This window comes from Sinohyriopsis cumingii, chromosome 15 (assembly GCF_028554795.1).
Source record: "Sinohyriopsis cumingii isolate HCF-2022 chromosome 15, ASM2855479v2, whole genome shotgun sequence".
NCBI classification, from domain to species: Eukaryota; Metazoa; Mollusca; class Bivalvia; order Unionida; family Unionidae; genus Sinohyriopsis; species Sinohyriopsis cumingii.
This window is the reverse complement of record NC_142975.1, coordinates 110,966,133-110,986,375: the sequence shown is the minus strand read 5'-3', so window position 1 is coordinate 110,986,375 and position 20,243 is coordinate 110,966,133. Positions and strand designations below refer to the sequence as shown.

General features: G+C 38.0%; 1 protein-coding gene across 1 annotated transcript in view; it reads left to right on the top strand.

The window, feature by feature from the left end:
* LOC149782479 (alkaline phosphatase, tissue-nonspecific isozyme-like) overlaps positions 1 to 20,243 on the top strand; it is a 66,717-nt gene that overhangs the window by 6,208 nt on the left and 40,266 nt on the right. Inside the window, exons 4-5 of the mRNA XM_089935145.1 lie at positions 7,842 to 8,011; positions 10,383 to 10,493. Coding sequence (XP_089791271.1) covers positions 7,842 to 8,011; positions 10,383 to 10,493 — 281 coding nt within the window. The remainder of the gene's footprint in view (positions 1 to 7,841; positions 8,012 to 10,382; positions 10,494 to 20,243) is intronic.

Here is a 20,243-nt window from a genome sequence, read left to right as displayed (position 1 = left end):
TATTGTATAAGGACAATATGAATAGAACTTGTGAGGTGACGTCACTGTACTGAAGATTGGCAACAATGTTGAAACAATGTAGGAACAGGTGAAGTGACGTCAATCGGGTCCAAAGAGCGGGTAAAAAACGTAGAACGCTTGGCGGGAACGGGACTGGTGGGACAGAGACATTTATAACACATACAACAATACAACATACAACATACAAAACACAAACAACTATACAGCTAACGAAAAAAAATTTAGGCAAGAAAGCAAATCTTTTTGAGGCATATGAGTGGCCCTGAAAAGGGCCTTTGGTTTTTGTTAACATCATTCTGTTAACAGAGGGCAAATCATACGTTTGTTTCGTTGATCCGGATAATTGTACATGATGATCTGAGATACATGGGTAAGTCCGTACGGAACAACATTAACGATACGAGAGTAGATGATTCTACGTTTGTCCACATCTTGTGACTAGAACTGGTGAATGGAATGTAGTGAACTACGGTTATTTATAGTGGAAGAGCGGATCGAAACGGATTGAGTTTATTCACCAATCCTAACACACGTTACAAAATTCAGTCACAGGGCGAGTCTGTCTTCAAATCCGAAGAGAGCTGATTGTGACGTAACATTCGTGGCTACAAATATTTGTTTTGTGTCATCAACGTCTTTTCCAAATTTGTCTGGGTCGTGCCATTGACTTCCAAATCGAGCAGTGAGTTAGTGCGAGCCCTCCAGCTGGTGTTGAAACAAAGCGGTCGTCACCCTCTTCGATGGCAAACTGACAAAAGCACCGAATTTCTGAGTCAAGCTTTCCAAACAGAATTAAAGAAACGTGACATTCATTTTCTCACCACCTAGAATCCAGAAACCAAAGCCATCATCGTGGAACGTTTTCAACGCACTTTGAAAAAAAAACGCATGTGGAAATATTTTACGCATCAACACACACTCAAGTACGTCAACGTCTTACCACACTTGGTTGAAGCGTACAACCAATCTTACCATCGAACGTGCCCCCCCCCCCCAAGAAGTGACTCCCGACAACGAAGTGACTGTTTTTATGCGCCTGTTTGGGTTTGGTACGTCCCCGACGGTTTCTCTCCCCATGAAGAATGTTGACATCAGGAGATTGGGTGTGCATTGGCAAAACCATACGCACGTTCGACAACGGTTACTTTCCCAACTGGACCACCGAATTGTTTCGTGTCACTGGACGAGTGCGTGTCGTCATCCTGTCCCGTTTATAATTTGGAAGACTTGAACGGGGAAGTGTTAAAAGGAACGTTTTACTTGCCCGAGTTACAACGTGTGACCAAAAAAGAAGACTAAACGACATAGAAAGCGTTCTCGAACGAAGAACCCGTAAAGTGTGAGTACGACGTGTCAAAGAAATCAAAGTACGTTGGAAAGGGAATTTTGATTCTTGAATCGACACTTCATGCCCTTACACACAGCCTCATCCACCACAGTGACCACTCCTTCACCGAGTTTTTTTCTGCAAGATCTACAAAAGCAACCCTTGAGGGAGTGGTGCGGAGAACGTGTGCCTTGAACGCAAATTGTCTTTTTTCCCCTACATTTTTTTGGTGTATTGTGTCATCGGTGTTGCTATTGCCAACTTGAGTTTGCAACAAGGAGACAAACAATTGCGGTCTATTTTACGGTGCAGTTGCATCGGTTACCTTCTTCCCAATCCTTCCCTGCATTACTCCTCGAACGTTGAATTCAGTCAGTCAGTCAGTCAGTCTGACCATCCATTTTGACTCATATTGCTATGAAGAAGTGTTCAAGACTAGCCAAGCTGAACGAAACTTACGTAAATTTACGTCGTGTCAGAAAAAGCCTGATACCGAAGCCTGAAGAGAAAGAGAATGTCAGAATGTTGAAAGTGACCGAAGACCTGGTAGAAGAGCTCTTCAGAGAGGAAATCAATAATGAAAAATAAATATCGACGGAGAATTACAGACCTCAGAAGCAGGGAGAACAGCAGCAACAGCAACCAGACAGAGGTTTTGTCGACTGCCTTGTAGACACGAAAGAGTTCTCCTTCTCTGTACGAAGAAGCAGACCCTATCTTGTGGGAAAGCCATTCGCCAAACGGTGACTCAATCTTAAACAATAAAAAATTACCATAACTGCCTTTCTACAAGAAACAGCCCTTTTCAGGTCTATCCAATAATCTAGAAAAGAGATACTAATCCAATTGCCAATTATATGTTAGTAAGTTAAAAATAGAAGTGTGCCTATAAGCACTTCGTTTGTTTGACTTTATTAGAAGTGTGACTATAGGCACTTTCTTTCCATAGCTTGTCAAAAATAATCTGTATGTGTTTGTGTTTGTAATTAATGTTTGTAAGTGAAAAGCGAGTGAGCGTTTCTGTTAGGTCAGCGCGTTCCACGTTTGTTTTTGGGTGATGATATGGGTCTTGTACGTTTTAGTATCAGGGGATGTTTTCCTTTACATTCGTGCTTGATACATATAAAGTGAGCGCTCGTCAGTCTGGCTACCCATCGTTGATTTGTAACCTAAGAAGAATGAGCAGCAGACTAACCAAGCTTCTGGTACTTCGGGAATATGCCAGACGCCGTTTAGATGAGCTGGCTTTGGAGGCCATAACAGAAAGTGCCAGAATAGAAGAAGAGGACTAGGAGAGAAAAAGAAGGAATAAACACAGGAAAGGATACTACTTCATCTCATACTGAGACCTTTGTGTAAGGTGAAACCTATGGTCAGTACACCTCCACAGGCAATAGCAGCATCACTACAACCACGTCAGCTTCAGCCACTGCCACAACCACAGTCCTTACCACCAGTAGCAAGAGTCGTAATCCCACAAATGGAAAACTGACAGGAGTTGCAAGAGCAACCACATCAACAACAAAATCATCCCCGTGTCTGGCATAGAGGAAGAGGACAGGGAACAAATCTTCAGAATCCCAGAAACTGAAGATTGGAGTACTGGGGCCAATCAAGCTGCCTCATCAACCGTGAATTGGTATAATGAATGAAGTAGGCCATGTGTGTGTGTGTGTGTGTGTGTGGCTCTTCCTGGGAGATGTCATCACTAACAAGTGCATCTGAAGTTACAAAAACAAAAGCCCTTTTCAGGGCTCAGCAGATGTCTAGAAAAGAGAGATTGATCAATTGCCAACTTGTATGACTGTGGAATATTGTGATTATAAACACTGACTCCTTTACTGATGTGACTCTGTGTGTGTGTGTGTGTGTGTGTGTGTGTGTGTGTGTGTGTGTGTGTGTGCATGCGTGCGTGTGTGTGTGTGTGTCTGTGTGTGTGTGTATGAGCTCGCGTTCGTTTGTGTGGATAGTATATTTAGGGGTTTGTAAGCGTTTGCGTTCGTTTGTGTGGATATCAGATATTGTTGTCTTTGATAGTATATTTTGGGTTTGGCTTTCTTCTTCCTGAGTATGGATAGTATATTTCTTTTTTTTTTCACATTCCCGTGTGTGGATTGTATATTTGTTTTTTTTTTCTCTTTCCCCGTGCAGATAGTATATTTGGGTTTGGTTTTTTTTTCTCCTTCCCATGCGTGGATAGTATGTTTGGGTTTTGTTGTTTCTCCTTCCCGTGCGTGGATAGTATATTTTGGTTTTGTTTTGTTTCCTTCCCGTGTGTGGATAGTATATTTGGGTCTTGTTTTTTCTCCTTCCCGTGTCTGGATAGTATATTTGGGTTTTGTTTCTTTCTCCTTCCCGTGTGTGGATAGCATATCTGGGTTTTATTTTTTCTCCTTTCCGTGTGTGGATAGTATATTTGTTTTTCTCTTTCCCGTGTGTGGATAATATATTTTGGTTTTGTGGATAGTATAAATTTTTTTTTCTTCTTCCCGTGTGTTTATAGTAGATAATATTTGAAGTGAATGTAATGGATGTTTTACACCATATCTATGCTTGACACATATAAAGTCAAAGCATTCGTCGTTAGCGCCACGAAGATATAGACCGATGGCTCAACAATTACAAATCCAAACAAAACTTCAGCGGCAATAGTAATCCCTGAAACTAACACAGCATTCGGAGCTAGATTACACGACACCTGCTCCATTTACACATCTGAATTCTGGGCTATTATGGAAGCCCTAAAATGGATCCAACTAACAAATACTAGACAAGCAGTTATCATCAGCGACTCCATTAGCGCCATCAACTCGATTAAATCAAACCACTCTTTCACAAGAAGCAACTTTCTGATGGAATCAATCACTTAGTTAAACAACTACTACATATAAAACAAAAAATAGAGTTCATGTGGGTGCCCTCCCACATCTGACTAGCAGTTAACGATAAAGCAGATCAAGTAGATAAACAACATCTACATGAACCTAACTCAGTAACAGTATACTACAGCGTCCAAGAATTGTACAGCATTATCAGAATTAAAATTGAGAGTAAATGGCAACAACTATGGGATAGCAGCAAAAAAAAAAAAGGGGGCGCAAGCTATACTCCATACTAAATAAAGTCACAAGACATACCAAACCACCACAACTCGTTAGAAGTGAGGATCATAAATGTATCAGTAGGATGCTAATAGGCAAAACTACATTAGCCACCAGCTCTGGGAAATATTTGACAACCAACAAAAACTCAAATGGCGAATGCCCACACTGCCCACTCCAAGAAGATTTAGAGTATGTTTGCAACACCTACCATAAGTATAGAACCCAAAGAACTAGGTTTAGTACTAAACAATATAAAATAGGTCCCCACCGACCTATCTTGAATTCCTCAAAGAACAAAACCTAAATAAGGGCACTACTTACAAAAATATCACAAATTTACTCACCGACGTTGGGAAAAATGGTGGGATTTAAACAAAAAACAATTTAAGGTAACAATAATTACAACTTGGAGACATGCTATCAAACGAAATGTAAGGAACAATAAGATCAGATGTCTTTGACATGTCTTAGCGACTCGAGTATTCGGCAAAGATATCTGTCTTATCAATATAGATTCAGCCTGAAAATAATAACATCACTTAAAAAACTCTAATCAAAACAAAATAAGCCCAAACCTATCATAACTAGTAGTCAGGCTAACAAGCGTAAAATTAAGGAATAAATAAGTTCAGATATCTTTGACATGTCTTAGCGGCCCGAGTTTTCGGCAAAGATATCTGTCTTATTAACATAAATTTAGCCTTAAAATAAAATAACACATAAACAAAACAAAAAAGAAACAATTACCGTAACTAGTAGACAGGCTAAGAAACTTAAAATTAGGGAATAAATAAGATCAGATGTCTTTGATATATCTTAGAGACCCGAAATAGCCTGACAATAAAATAACAACTTACTAATAGCGTCATCAATAAAACTATGAAAATAAATCAAACATAAAGATGGATTAGCAAGTACTTAGCCCAACCCAAAACCCACACATAAGTAAACGAAAAACTGCTATAACCCTTAATCTAATTTTGAAAAAAAAAATATATTTACTTTAATTTTTTATATTATTATATATTTTTCTAGGGCACCAAAATTCTACAACATAAAATTAAGGACACTAACATCTTTTCCTACCGCAAGGTGACCGCAGATTATCTGTAGTACAACGAAGCAACTGCACTAAGGTACAGCTTCTCTTCGAGGCAATAAAAACAATTAGAACACATAAATAAGACCAAAAAAAACCCTAGAATATATAAGGTGGTCTAATAAGCCTAAGACCATCGGGCCCCGCTGCACCAGGCGGCAAAGTCTAAATAGATAAGAACACTTACTATAACCCCCAAATTAATACCTATAAGGTGGTCCAGACCACACGGACCATCAGGCCGGCTGTACAATGCGGCAACCATGTACATAGTGAAACTAGTTAGGACCCCCAAAACTTAAAAACATATGAAGTCGTCCAAACCCCAAGAACCATCAGGCCCAGCTGCACAAAGCAGCGAACCAACCAGCCTAGGAAAGTTTAAAATAACCATGCGTAAAAGTGTTAACACAACCAAAATCCCCCCATTCAAATCAGACAAACTGGATAGTTATAATAACCATACAGACTATCACTAAGCGGTCTCTGGTGCGGTAATATCCTTAATTAAAACAGCACAGAATATATCTCCAATATGTCTCCAAAAATCCGTCAAGACGACAATGCAGTAACCATTTGGCAAGGGGGTCAAAAATTAATATCCTGGATACATCAAGTTGCCTTACTAGTACACCGGCTCCTCCCTGACCGAGCCTTCTTCCTTGCCACTGCCGGACATCAAATTAATAAATGTGTCTAGCATATATTAAATACATAAATGGAGAGGCACTTTGTCCTCTCTTCATGAACAAATAATTAAAAACCTAAGTGTCCCGATGTGACCTCATAGTGGCGATCAATCGCTACTGGCCTCACATACTGCTTGGTCGACACCTGGCGCAGTAAATGCAGGCTGAATTACCACCTTTAACTCGATTGTGTGCCGGGACTATCCCTACTCGAGTATAGTCTTACATCCAGGTCGCTAGGGTCTATGAAGCGAGTCATATTGACCCAAGACCTGACGGCTCAATTAAATAGTGCATTCTATGCACAGTAATGTCTGAGGAATGTGGTACCATTCCGCTCCCCACGACTAATTAAATAGTCCGTTTCGGATAGTAAACAGACGTGCATGCTCGTATGGGCGATTATGTCTATAATTTAGATATGATCGTTAGCGCCATTCAATATTGAATAAACTTAGATGGCAATGAATTTGTTCAACAACTTAAAAGATAGTTTGTACTTGTTGGTAGATGTCGCCTATGTGGTAGAAAGGCTAGAACATGAATGGAGGTATCCAGTTTCCAAAGACTTTGTGACAAGTCATGTAATCAGACTGAAAGTAGCCAGGGATCTGGTACAAGGTATGATAGAGGCGAAAGTAGAAAAGTTAAGACGCTTGATTAAACCAAAATGTGAGAGTTGGAACCTTGAAGGAGGCACTTGATGGTGTCATAAAAGTCACGTGCTTTTTAGAATATGTTGAATTTGACAGAGTGGTCTTTTGTAAAGTTGGGGCTAGATCAACTAACGAAAGGAGAAGAAATGATGAGAAAGTGTTGGAAGAAGAGGTGAAAAAGATTAAAGATAACTGGACTAAAGAGAGAAAGGACAAAAACACCTGAAAGAAAAAAAGAGGACTTTGACAGACTAAGTCAAAACTGGATGAAGGTGCTGGATAAATTTAGATCTATGGGACATACTGACTGGATGCCAGAGAAGGAAAAGAAGAAGAAGAAAGGAATTATTGAGAAAGTGAGGAAATGATGGAAGAACTAGAGAAAATAGAAGAAGAAGAACCCAAAGACCATTTCAGGCCACTCATTAGCCTCGGAAAGGTTTGCTTTCTTGTCTAAATTTTGTTTTAGTCGGTTGTATAATTGTTTATATTTGTATGTTGTATGTGTTATACAAGTCTCTGCGCCGCAAGGTCCCGTACCCGCCTAGCATTCTAGGTTTTCCCCCCACTCTTTGGTCCCAATTGACGTCACCTCATCTGCTCATATATTGTTGCAACATTATTACCAATCTTCAGTACCGTGCCGTCACCTCACCTGTTCCATTCCTAGTGTCCTTATACAACCCCACTTTCCTTTGACGCTCTACAGACCCAATATTCCTCATGTTCAATTCCCCTTGAGGCTAGAGTGTCCTAGGGTGTGCTGGAAAACCTTGAGGCTAGAGTGTCCCTGGTGGGTGGGTGTCTGTAATGTATTTTCCCATTAAGGCTTGGGTACCCCACTTCACTACTCGATGTTTTGGAAACATCGAGGAAAATAATGCTACGGTATTTATAGATTGGTGACTCCTTGATAATCTAAATCAGCTCGTCGTTTCTAAACAGGCAAATCGGTCGGTATAGTAACCACAGCCCGCATCACACACGCTTCACCTGCCGCGTTGTACGCCCACTCGGCTGAGCGAAATTGGGAGGGGAATGTTGATATGGAGGGAGTAGATGGAGGCTGCAAGGACATCGCTTACCAGCTGATATATGATAATGCAGATATTGAGGTAAAGTTTTCTGATTTTAATTATGGGGTAATATATACAGTAGTAGTAGAAGTAGGAGTATTGGTAGAGTAAGTAGCAGACCGGAAACTGTAGTACTAGTTCTTGTTGTTGCTGTTGCAATAGTTGTAGTAGATGATGTGGCAAACTGAAAAGTAACAAACGTTGTAGTAGTTATAAACCTAATAGTGTCTTTAGTCCTTACAGTAGTAGTAGACCTAACAGAAGCAGTAGACCTATTTAGGAGTAGTATACATACCTAATAGTAGCAGTAGACCTACCTAATAGTAGCAGTAGACATAACAGTGGCGCAGTAAACCTATCAGTTACAGTATGCCTAACGGTAGCAGTAGACCTACCTAATAGCAGCATGAAACCTAAAAGTAACAGCAGGCCTATAAGTAGCAGTAGACCTCATAGTAGCAGTGACCTAATAGTATCAGTAGACCTGCATACTAGTAGCAGTATACCTAAGAGGAGTAGTATGCCTAACAGTGGCAGTATACCTACCTAATAATAGCAGTAGACCTAAAAGTAGTAGTAGACCTAACAGTGGCAGTAGGCCTAACAGTAGCAGTAGACCTAATAGTAGCAGTAAACCTAACAGTTGCAGTAGACCTAATAGGAGCAGTAAACTACTTAATAGTTGTAGTAAACCTAACAGTAGCAGTATACCTAAAGGTAACAGTTCACCTAACAGTACAATAGACCTACCTAATAGAAGCAGTAAACCTAATAGTAACAGCAAACCTAATAATATCAGTAAACCTACCTAACATTCGAAGATGACATGACAATTGCAGTGGACCTAACAGTAACAGTAGACCTAACAGTAGCAGTAGACCTATCTAATTGTAGCAATAGACCTAATTGTAGCAGTAGACCTACCTAATAGTAGCAGTAGACCTGACAGTAGCAGTAGATCTACCTAATAGTAGCAATAGACCTAAGGGTAGTAGAAGACCTAATAGTAGCAGTAGACCTACCTAATAATAGCAGTAGACCTAACAGTAGCAAATGACCTAACAGTGGCAGTATACCTAACAGTAGCAGTAGACCTACGTAATTGAAGCAGTAGACCTAATAGTAGCAGTCACAAATGCCATGGTATAAGTAGTAACAACAGTAGATTTAATAGTATCAGTTGTAAAAGTAGTAGTAGCAGTCTTAATAGGATCAGTAGCATACACAATAGTAGAAACAGTAGTGACTAAATAACAGTCCCGGAAACTGAAGCACTGGTAGTTGTTTTTATTGCTGCTGCAGTAGTAGTAGTAGTAGTAGTATAGTAGTAGTAAATATCATCATCGTCATATCACTATTCGCCAACATAAGCATGTCATCAGAATAGTGAACAGATGGGTCGGGCAATCGTGGTGAATATTTTCTGGCTGATCTATTGTTTATATATTTTGCGTACGTATTAAGATATTTTATTCAATTAGTAACAAAACCATACGTCATGTCGTCTAGATTATGCATCTAAGAACTAGCTACTACATTATGTATGTAGCTACACGTTATCATATCTTGATTCACTCTTTCTCTGAATCGAAGTTATACCACTACACTTCTAGATGGGGTAAAACGAGTTAGATCACTATACTGTAGCTAAGGATAAAACGAGTTAGATCAATATTCCGTAGCTAAGGATAAAACGAGTTAGATTATTCTACTTTAGATTGGGGTAAAAGAAGTCATGTCACTGTACTTTTGTAGACAGGGGTAACATATGTCACTGAAGTGAGATCAGCGTAAAACGTAGATATGGGTCAAACGAGTTAGATCATTATACTGTAGCTAAGGATAAAACAAGTCATATCACTGTACTGTAAATAGGGGTAACACAAGTTATATCCCTGTACTGTAAATAGGGGCAAAACAAGTTATATCACGGTACTGTATATTGGGGTAAAACAAGTTATATCGCTGTACTGTAGATAGGGGTAAAACAAGCTCAGCGGGGAAACGAAGGAGTTTTCAGTCAATCCTATCTATCAAAACAATAGCGCATGTATTTGATCAATCAAGTGTCCATTCACAGGTTGTTTCACATCTACAGTCATAGTAGGAAAATGTCATACCATCAGTTAGTTATCTCCTTTTTATACTAAAACAATACATTTCTTGATTTGTGTTGGGAAATTGGGATAACTTGTAAAATTAGGTCTCACATTTATATTAATCTGTAACATGCACAACATACTAAATAATTGCTTAATACTGGCATGTAATGGCTGAAATCCGTTCTAAATGGAGTCCGTTTTACTCCAAAAGACCCCTGGCATGCTTCAAAAGCTCTTCACCATGAAGGAACAAACTAATGGCGCCAATTAAATGTTTGATTTATATAGCTGTACATCTTTTACATCAGGTTCTACTGGGTGGAGGGAGACGTTACTTCATGTTGAACAATCAGACCGATCCGGAAACAGGCCAAATAGACTTGGAACACCAGAGGAGAGACGGTCATGATCTCATTAAGGTGAGAGAGGAGATTGAAGGGGGATTATTTTTTATACTATATTCAAAGAGGTTCTTAGTTTTATTTCATATTTAACAAATATATATATATATATATATATATATATATATATATATATATATATATATGTGTGTGTGTGTGTGTGTGTGTGTGTGTGTGTGTGTGTGTGTGTATAGATAGATAGAGAGATATAATTTATTATAAAATGAACCACCAACACATAGAATATGTGACCGGTTTCGCTTTATTGCTTCATCATACTGAATTAAAACTGAATTCAATATTTCTGCTTACATCATTAAACATATAGAGGATCTCAAATGGATAACGATTTAATATTGAATTTATGAAACGAGTTGAATAATGTCCAGCTTTTGCGAGCCATGGCGAGCATAAGCTGGACATTATTCAACGAGTTTCATAAATTTAATAGTTAATCATTACCAATTTGAGATTCTTTTTATCATATAGTTTTTATTTCAGTGGAAATTATTTAGATAGAAAGAAGAACGAATAATTTCGTTCATTCTGACAGACGGTGCACCTTTCATTTGTTGTGCATAAAATATAGTCCCAAACAATGTTGAACTAGTAAAAGTAGATTTTACATTTTTACAAACTATAAATCAAAGAAAAAGCTTCCATCCGAATAAACAGAACATTTTATAACGACAAAATCATTTTTCAAAACAGAATGATTAATGCTATGTGATGCTACATTGATACGGTTAACAGTAGGCCTAGAGTACATGTTTACCCTAAAATGTCACATGCAGAACTAAACGTTACATTGTTGCGATTTGTATGTGGAAATATGATTACTGGATGCAGAAATTCCCACATTTACTGCAACGCATTTGTGACCGGATATTAACAGTATTTGACTGGAACAATAGACTGAAAAGATGTAAACAAATTTCTTTTTTAGTCGAATTTGCATACCATATATACAGAGATGAGCTTATTTACTTTTGTAAGTTAACATTTAAACCACGCTTTTATATACGGTGGATTCTACATCTATGTTACGGATATACCACTTCCCTTATTCCCTTAACCCCCACCCCCCACAGTAAGCAATACCCTTAGTTTTACTTCTCATTGTTGTTCTTGTCTTGTAGTTTTACGCCATTTTTCTCATTATGATATTGTTATACATGACATAACAAACCCCTGTGGGGGTAACGTATCCATATTCAGACAGCCGAGATAATTTGTCCTCAATTTCCTTTCGCGAGTCGAGTTCAAAAATGGCCGCCAAAAATGTTCATTCAAAACCAAACTTTCCAGAAGGCGGGGTTAAAAACGTTTTCCCACGATCCCAGCCAATCAGTAAAGAGGATACTGCACAATAATTTCATGGGCTTATTTGGACCAATCAGAATCGCATAAAGTGATATTTTAACAGGTGGTAATATCATAAATATGAAACTGCACACACTATGAGAAAACCAAACCTACTATGTGATAAATTCTGTTTCTAAGTGATTTTACTGATTCAGGTTTCATTAGAGACTCGTGTATCTTTTAGATCCTGTCAGATATATATGATAAAACGTCTTAACCACACCACAACATTCAATTTCGACCACACATCGTTTGAACTAGTCCAAACCACACTCACTGGAGCAAAGGTCAGTCCATTTTTTCTGCCTATACCGCCCTCCTCCTAGTAGAAAAAAACAAGCTGGCTGACGCTCTCTTTTTGGAGCAGTTTCCGAATCTCCTAGACTATGGAAATTCGATAGGTGGCAACCTGGTTATTCTTGGAGATTTCAACTTTCACTTTGACTGTCTCGGAAACCCAAATACATCAAAACTCATAGATTCCATTAATGTTTTCAACCTGAAATAGTCAGTTAACCAACCCACCCATAAACACGGTCACATTTTAGACTGGATTCTTCATAGACCTGATGATAACATTCTACAGTCCTCCCTGGTATCCCATGACCTTGCATCAGATCACCTCTGCATTATATGCCATCTTGATGTATCAGTCCCTAACCCTCCACCTTTATCTGCTACTACGAGAAACCTCCGTATGATAAATAGAACCAAACTAATGCACTACACCCAAGCTAACTTAACAACTTGCTTACCTCCTACCGTAGAACAACTCGATAACTGCCTGCGTTCATTGTTTGACAAACATGCACCAGCTACCAAGTGCAGAGTATCAATTCAAAAGTGTTCTCCATGGTATAGCAGTGTTAGGGACCAGCTTCGCGCTGCTAAAAAAGAGACCGCCGTAAAGCCGAGAGGCTTTGGCTTTCCATCAGACTCACTATTCATAAGCAAATCTATGAAGCCAATAAGAAGAATATCACAAATATAGTCCATGCAGCGAAATCAGCCCACTACACTACTAAAATCATGGAAAGTTCCAGCTGCAAAGAGCTCTTCGAGATTATTAACAAGCTAATGTCAAGGAACAAATCTACACCACTTCCAACTACCTTCTCTCCAGTTGATCTTCCGGACATGTTTGCAAATTTCTTCCGTGACAAAGTACAAACCATTAGAGATAAGCTAAACACCACAATTTCAATTGACTCGTCGTCACCATACAGTTGGGATACAGAATTTGAGTGGCAACCATTATCAGCATTTGAACCTGTCTTTATGGATTTCGTACGTACAATCGTGATGAAGAGTGCACCAAAGTCATGTGAACTTGATCCAATTCCAGCATCACTGCTGCTTGAGTGCTAAATACCAAAATTGCCTTCACTAACTGATGTTATTAATACCTCTCTTTCATCTGGGGAATTCCCATCATTTTTCAAAACTGCCATTGTAAAGCCTCTGCTGAAGAAACCAACACTTGACCATAACGATTTAAAGAACTACCGCCCAGTTTCTAATCTCCCATTCATATAAAAAATCTCAGAAAAGGTTGTTCTATTCCAGCTTGTATCTCATCTAAATTCAAACAGTCTTTTTAGCAATGTACAATCTGCATATCGCCCTTGCCACAGTACTGAAACTACTCTTCTAAAAGTAGTTAATGACATTTTCTCTGCGTTGGATAGCGGAAAGATTACAACCCTCACCCTCCTTGATTTGTCTGCAGCATTTGACACAATAGACCATGATATATTACTTCACCGTCTCCAGCATGTATTTGGCATTCATGATACGGCCTTACTGTGGTTCAAGTCCTACTTGGTCAATAGGACACAAATTGTATCTGCAAATGGAATACACTCCAGCCCAGTTGATCTATGTTGTGGTGTTCCACAGCGGTATGTTCTTGGACCTGTTCTCTTCATTCTGTAGACTCAGTCGCTCTCAAGTGTCATAGATCATCATCCAGTGTCTCACCAATTGTACGCTGATGACACCCAAATATACAAATCTAGCCACCCAACTGAAGTTGATGCTACCATCCAAGATGTAGAGAGGTGCATTTCTGATGTGAAATCATGGATGACATGTAACAAGCTGCAGATGAATGATGATAAAACTGAGGCCATTCTGATCACAACACAAAGACTTTCTCATTCACATCCTTTACCTCAAGCAATAAATATCAGCAACACCAACATTAAATTCACACAGTCAGTACGAAACCTAGGTGTTACTCTGGACAGTACTCTCACATTGCACCAACATGTCATGAACATAGGCAAGGCTGCATATCTTGAGATGAGACGCATCAGTTCAATTCGCACATATCTTTCAGTTGATGCCACTAAAGCACTTATGTATTCATTAGTACTTTCAAGACTGGACTATTGTAACTCAATTCTGTCTGGTTCATCTCAATATCTGCTCCAGAAACTTTAAAAAATTCAAAACACAGCTGCTCGGATCATACTTAGAGTACCACGATCAGAGCACACCTACCCGCTGCTATGTACCCTACACTGGCTATCCATTCGATTCAGAATCAAACACAAAATTTGTTCTCTGTGCTACGTTTCACTGTCGGACTCTAGTCCAACACACCTATCCGACCTCACTCATGTGTACACACCAGCAAGATACTTACGCTCCTCTTCTGACAATCGTATACTCATTATTCCCACTATGAAAACAAAGTCATATGGACAACGTTCTTTTGCATACCAGGGCCCAGCAACGTGGAATGAATTGCCCACTGAACTTAGACACTAAGACACAGTGATCAAATTCAAGAGAGCTCTCAAAACTCACTTATTTCGTCTGCAAGAACAAACTTAAAGACCTAATAATGTTTCCTATCTTAAATATTCTCAGCAATTGTTTTTTTTAATGTTTTCTAATTTCATGGTGTTTGTTTTTGTAGTCATATCATTATATGTGTTTTATCTTATCATGATTTCTTAGATGACAGTTCAGACCTTGGAATAAATTTTCCATTGACATAATGACAAAAGGAAATTTAGAAGATGTAGCTTCCATATTATTCAGAACTGGACTATAATGAGTATTACAGTATTAGACTTTTAGAAAGAGCTGGTCTTAATGAGTATTACAGTATTAGACTTTTAGAAAGAGCTAGACCATAATGAGTATTACAGTATTAAACTTTTAGAAAGAGTTGGACTATAATGAGTATTACAGTATTAGACTTCTAGAAAGATCTGTACTATAATGAGTATTACAGTATTATACTTTTAGAAAGAGCTTGACTATAATGAGTGTTACATTATTAGACTTTAAGAAAGAATGGACTATAATGAGTATTTCAGTATTAGACTTTTAGAAAGAATGGACTATAATGAGCATTACATTATTAGACTTTTAGAAAGAGCTGGACTATAATGAGTATTACAGTAATAGACTTTTAGAAAGAGCTGGACTATAATGAGTATTACAGTATTAGACTTTTAGAAAGAGCTGGTCTTAATGAGTATTACAGTATTAGACTTTTAGAAAGAGCTAGACCATAATGAGTATTACAGTATTAAACTTTTAGAAAGAGTTGGACTATAATGAGTATTACAGTATTAGACTTCTAGAAAGATCTGTACTATAATGAGTATTACAGTATTATACTTTTAGAAAGAGCTTGACTATAATGAGTGTTACATTATTAGACTTTAAGAAAGAATGGACTATAATGAGTATTTCAGTATTAGACTTTTAGAAAGAATGGACTATAATGAGCATTACATTATTAGACTTTTAGAAAGAGCTGGACTATAATGAGTATTACAGTAATAGACTTTTAGAAAGAGCTGGACTATAATGAGTATTACAGTATTAGACTTTTAGAAAGAGTTGGACTATAATGAGTATTACAGTATTATACTTTTAGAAAGAGCTGGACTATAATGCGTATTACAGTATTAGACTTTTAGAAAAGAGGTGGACTATAATGAGTATTACAGTATTAGACTTTTAGAAAGAGGTGGACTATAATGCGTATTACAGTATTAGACTTTTAGAAAAGAGGTGGACTGTAATGAGTATTACAGTAATAGACTTTTAGAAAGAGCTTGACTATAATGAGTATTACAGTCTTAGACTTTTAGAAAGAGCTGGACTATAATGCGTATTACAGTATTAGACTTTTAGAAAGAGTTGGACTATAATGAGGATTACAGTATTAGACTATGAGAAAGAGCTGGACTATAATGAGTATTACAGTAATAGACTTTTAGAAAGAGCTGGACTATAATGCGTATTACAGTAATAGACTTTTAGAAAGAGCTGGACTATAATGCGTATTACAGTATTAGACTTTTAGAAAAGAGGTGGACTATAATGAGTATTACAGTATTAGACTTTTAGAAAGAGGTGGACTATAATGCGTATTACAGTATTAGACTTTTAGAAAAGAGGTGGACTATAATGCGTATTACAGTAATAGACTTTTAGAAAGAGCTGGACTATAATGCGTATTACAGTAACAGACTTTTAGAAAGAGCTGGAATGTAATGAGTATTACAGTCTTAGACTTTAAGAAAAGAGGTGGACTATAATGCGTATTACAGTATTAGACTTTTAGAAAAGAGGTGGACTATAATGCGTATTACAGTATTAGACTTTTAGAAAGAGCTGGACTATAATGAGTATTACAGTATTAGACTTTTAGAAAGAGCTGGACTATAATGCGTATTACAGTATTAGACTTTTAGAAAAGAGGTGGACTATAATGAGTATTACAGTATTAGACGTTTAGAAAAGAAAAAGAAAACTCAACATTGAAAACTATCGCTGCCCTCTATCATACAATAATATCAATATCACTGGACAACAAATTTTTACAAAAGTCATGTTACTGAAATAAAATTAGTCAATTCTTATCAATTTTTATGTGCTGAACACGAATATGACAGTCAAATTGCAAAATTGGCTCTAGTTTTTTTGTAATCTGCAAGAAATTAATGTTTACATAACGAAATGCATTCCAATAGTAAAAGGTCAACTGTAATAGCCTACCTATAAAAAATCAAGTCATTGACTACATCTTAGATTTCTTCGCCTGTCTCTTGTACAGCTGTTCGGGAGCATCTCTGAGGAGTGTCCAGCAGTAGTCAGCCAGCATTGTAGTGGACCATTTTCCCTGGTATCTTTGTTCCATTGTTGCGATATCTTGATGAAAACGTTCGCCGTGTTCATCACTAACAATACCACAGTTGCTAGGAAAGAAATCCAAATGGGAATGAAGGAAGTGAATCTTTAGAGACATATTGCAGCCAAGTTTCTTATACTTCATCAACATGTCTTCTACTAGTTCCTTATAGTTTTCTGCCCTAACATTTCCGAGGAAGTTTGTAGAAACTAGGCGAAAAGCATTCCATGCTTGTTTCGTGTCACCTTCCAGCAAGTTGTTGAACCGGTCATCTTTGAAAAGCTCTCGAATCTGAGGACCCACAAAAACTCCCTCTTTAATCTTTGCTTCGCTGAGTCGAGGGAATTTTTCATGCAGGTATCGGAATGCTGGAAAAGTCCGGTCAATGGCTTTCACGAAGTTCTTCATCAAACCTAGTTTGATGTGAAGGGGTGGTAGCAAGATTTTCTGAGCCTCAACCAGAGCTGGGTGTTGGATATTCTTCTCTCCAATGGCTACATTCTGCCTGTGAGTCCATTCCTTCCTCATGTAGTGCATTTCCCTTGCTCGGCTATCCCACTCGCATAAGAAACACATGTATTTTGTATATCCTTGCTGCAGTCCCATTAAAAGGGCAACTACCTTCAAATCACCACAGAGGTGCCAGCTGTACTTGTTATACTCAATGGAATTCAGTAGCTGCCTTAAGTTATCGTATGTCTCTTTCATGTGGACAGCATACGCTACTGGAATAGATGGAAGAATGTTTCCATTGTGCAAAAGCACAGCCTTGAGACTCAGTTTCGAAGAGTCCACAAATAGTCTCCATTCTTGTGGGTCATGAGTGATTTTTAAAGCATTCATGAGGCCCTCAATATCGGAACAGAATATCAGATTACTTTCCTTTCTGAAGAAAGGCTCCAATTGCTGGTGGCGCTTTCGATATGCAGTAATTGTGACATCTTCTTCTAGAAGATTCCATTGTTGGAGTCTTGATCCTAGCAATTCTGCCTTGTTCTTTGATAAGTCCAAATCACGAATCAGGTCATTTAGTTCTTCCTGTGTTATTCTGTGTGGGGTTGATGATGCACCACAGTGAAAATCTGGATCACTGCATGCTGATGGACCAGAAGAAGAACAGGTCGACTCACCTTTGTCTTCGTCAGATGAATCAAGAGAATATTCTGCTGGAGGTTCTGGAATAGGAAGTCCCTCACCATGTGGAACTGGTCTCAATGCAGACGGAATGTTTGGGTAGACTATTCTCGACTTCTTTCGCTTCGTTATTCCGCCGGAAAGAGGAGGAACCAAGCAGAAGTAACAGTCATTTAGGTGGTTGCTTGGCTCTCTCCACACCATTGGGACTGCAAACGGCATTGATGACCTTTTGCAATTCAACCACTGTGAAAGCTGTGTTGTACATGTAGCACAGCATATATGCGGAGCCCAAGGCTTGTCTTGGTCACCAACCTTGCATCCGAAGTAAAGATGATATGCCTTCTTCACTTGAGAATTGATACTTTTCTTCTGGTTGGCAAATGTCACTTCCCCACAAATATAGCAAAAATTGTCCGCGGTATTAACACACTTTCGAGGCATTACTGTTCTTTATTGTACGTAAATGGATAAAATAATAAGTTTTATGTAACAGTAGCTTGAACTGTCTCGCACAACGTCTAAAATATTTTAAATGCTGAACCTATCTGATTGGGCTTTATACAGTACACTGCTTACGTCAGCTTCAGCAGCCGCCTGGCATTAGTATAATAGGCCTACACATGTATAGTACACTGCTGACGTCAACTTACTTCAGCAGCCGCATGGCATTAGTATTGCATTGCATCAGAAAATGATGCAATCAACTGTGGATGATGTGAGCATGATGGTATTATGCAATGTTACATCATTATTCCGGATGTTGCTGCAGTCCTACTGGAGAAATTTACACAGTGAAACATAGAAAATGAGGTATATGAATATCTTCAAAACGAGAGCCAATACAAATTTTTCACGGTTATATTCGTGTTCGGCACACCAAAATACTACAGATTAGGGCCTTTTCAAGTCAGTAATGATTTCACTGTTGACCAGTGTATTTGATTATCTGCCAATTCAAATACTTCCGTCATTGCTACATCAATACATATGTTTCATTATCTGCCAAAACAAAATCTCTAAAGCTAAATTCAAAGTAAGTCTATGAAAGATACGATTAATTCACTAAACTTTTTTTTTTGTTTTTTTTTGGGGTGGGGGCGATATGTTTAAATGTCCACTGTGGCCATTCCATCTTTCCTCTTCTGTCTCTGTCTGCGGCACCACCATCAGGTAATGAAGAAAATTAAGTCACTGTTCCTATTTTGTGATCCCGCGTTATGCCCAGACCAACTTAAAATAAATATTAGTCTACCTAAAACTGTATGTTTCAATCCACATTCAGTACAAATTTGATAGGTCAAAGATCAGTCCATCACTCGAGTATTTGACCTCAATCAAAGAATTGTTATGTCCCGGTTTATAGCATTTTCTTGCCTACATCTGAAAACAACCGAAAATGCTATCCAAAAGAGCACAACATTATTATGCAAGTTCAAATAGAGAAAAACTTTTTAGGCAGCAGGAAAATGTGGAGGTAAAAGGTCAGAAACAGAACTTCAATTACATATTAAACTTTAGTTACTATTATTTGGACACCAATTATCTATATAACTAGGATTCCATGGATTACTGTCATATCCAACATTACCTGTACTACCCAATCATTTAGACATAATCTGTCTTCTGATGAATCTGGAAGTTTACATTTTACCCTACTGCCTCAAAGAGTGTAGTATCCAAAAATGCAATATATATATATATATATATATATATATATATATATATATATATATATATATATATATATATATATATATATATATATATATATATATATATATTATTTTTATACATAGCATAAATATATTTGAACTATTGAAATGTGTGAATGGTCAAAAACATGTAAGGTTCAGCTTTGGATTTTATGATTTTGGCACAGAGTTCAAAGGTTTAGATATGCTATCGTCCTGATTGTCCCTACTGGGAATCATTGTTGTGAAAAAAGAAATGTGTATATGAACCAGAACATTCAGTTTCTTAATGGTGATATGTAAATGATGACATTTGGTTTGGGTTTTAGAAACTGCACATGATAATAACTATGATCGCATGAGCGCGCGCACACACACACACACACACACACACACACATTTATATAGAAATGG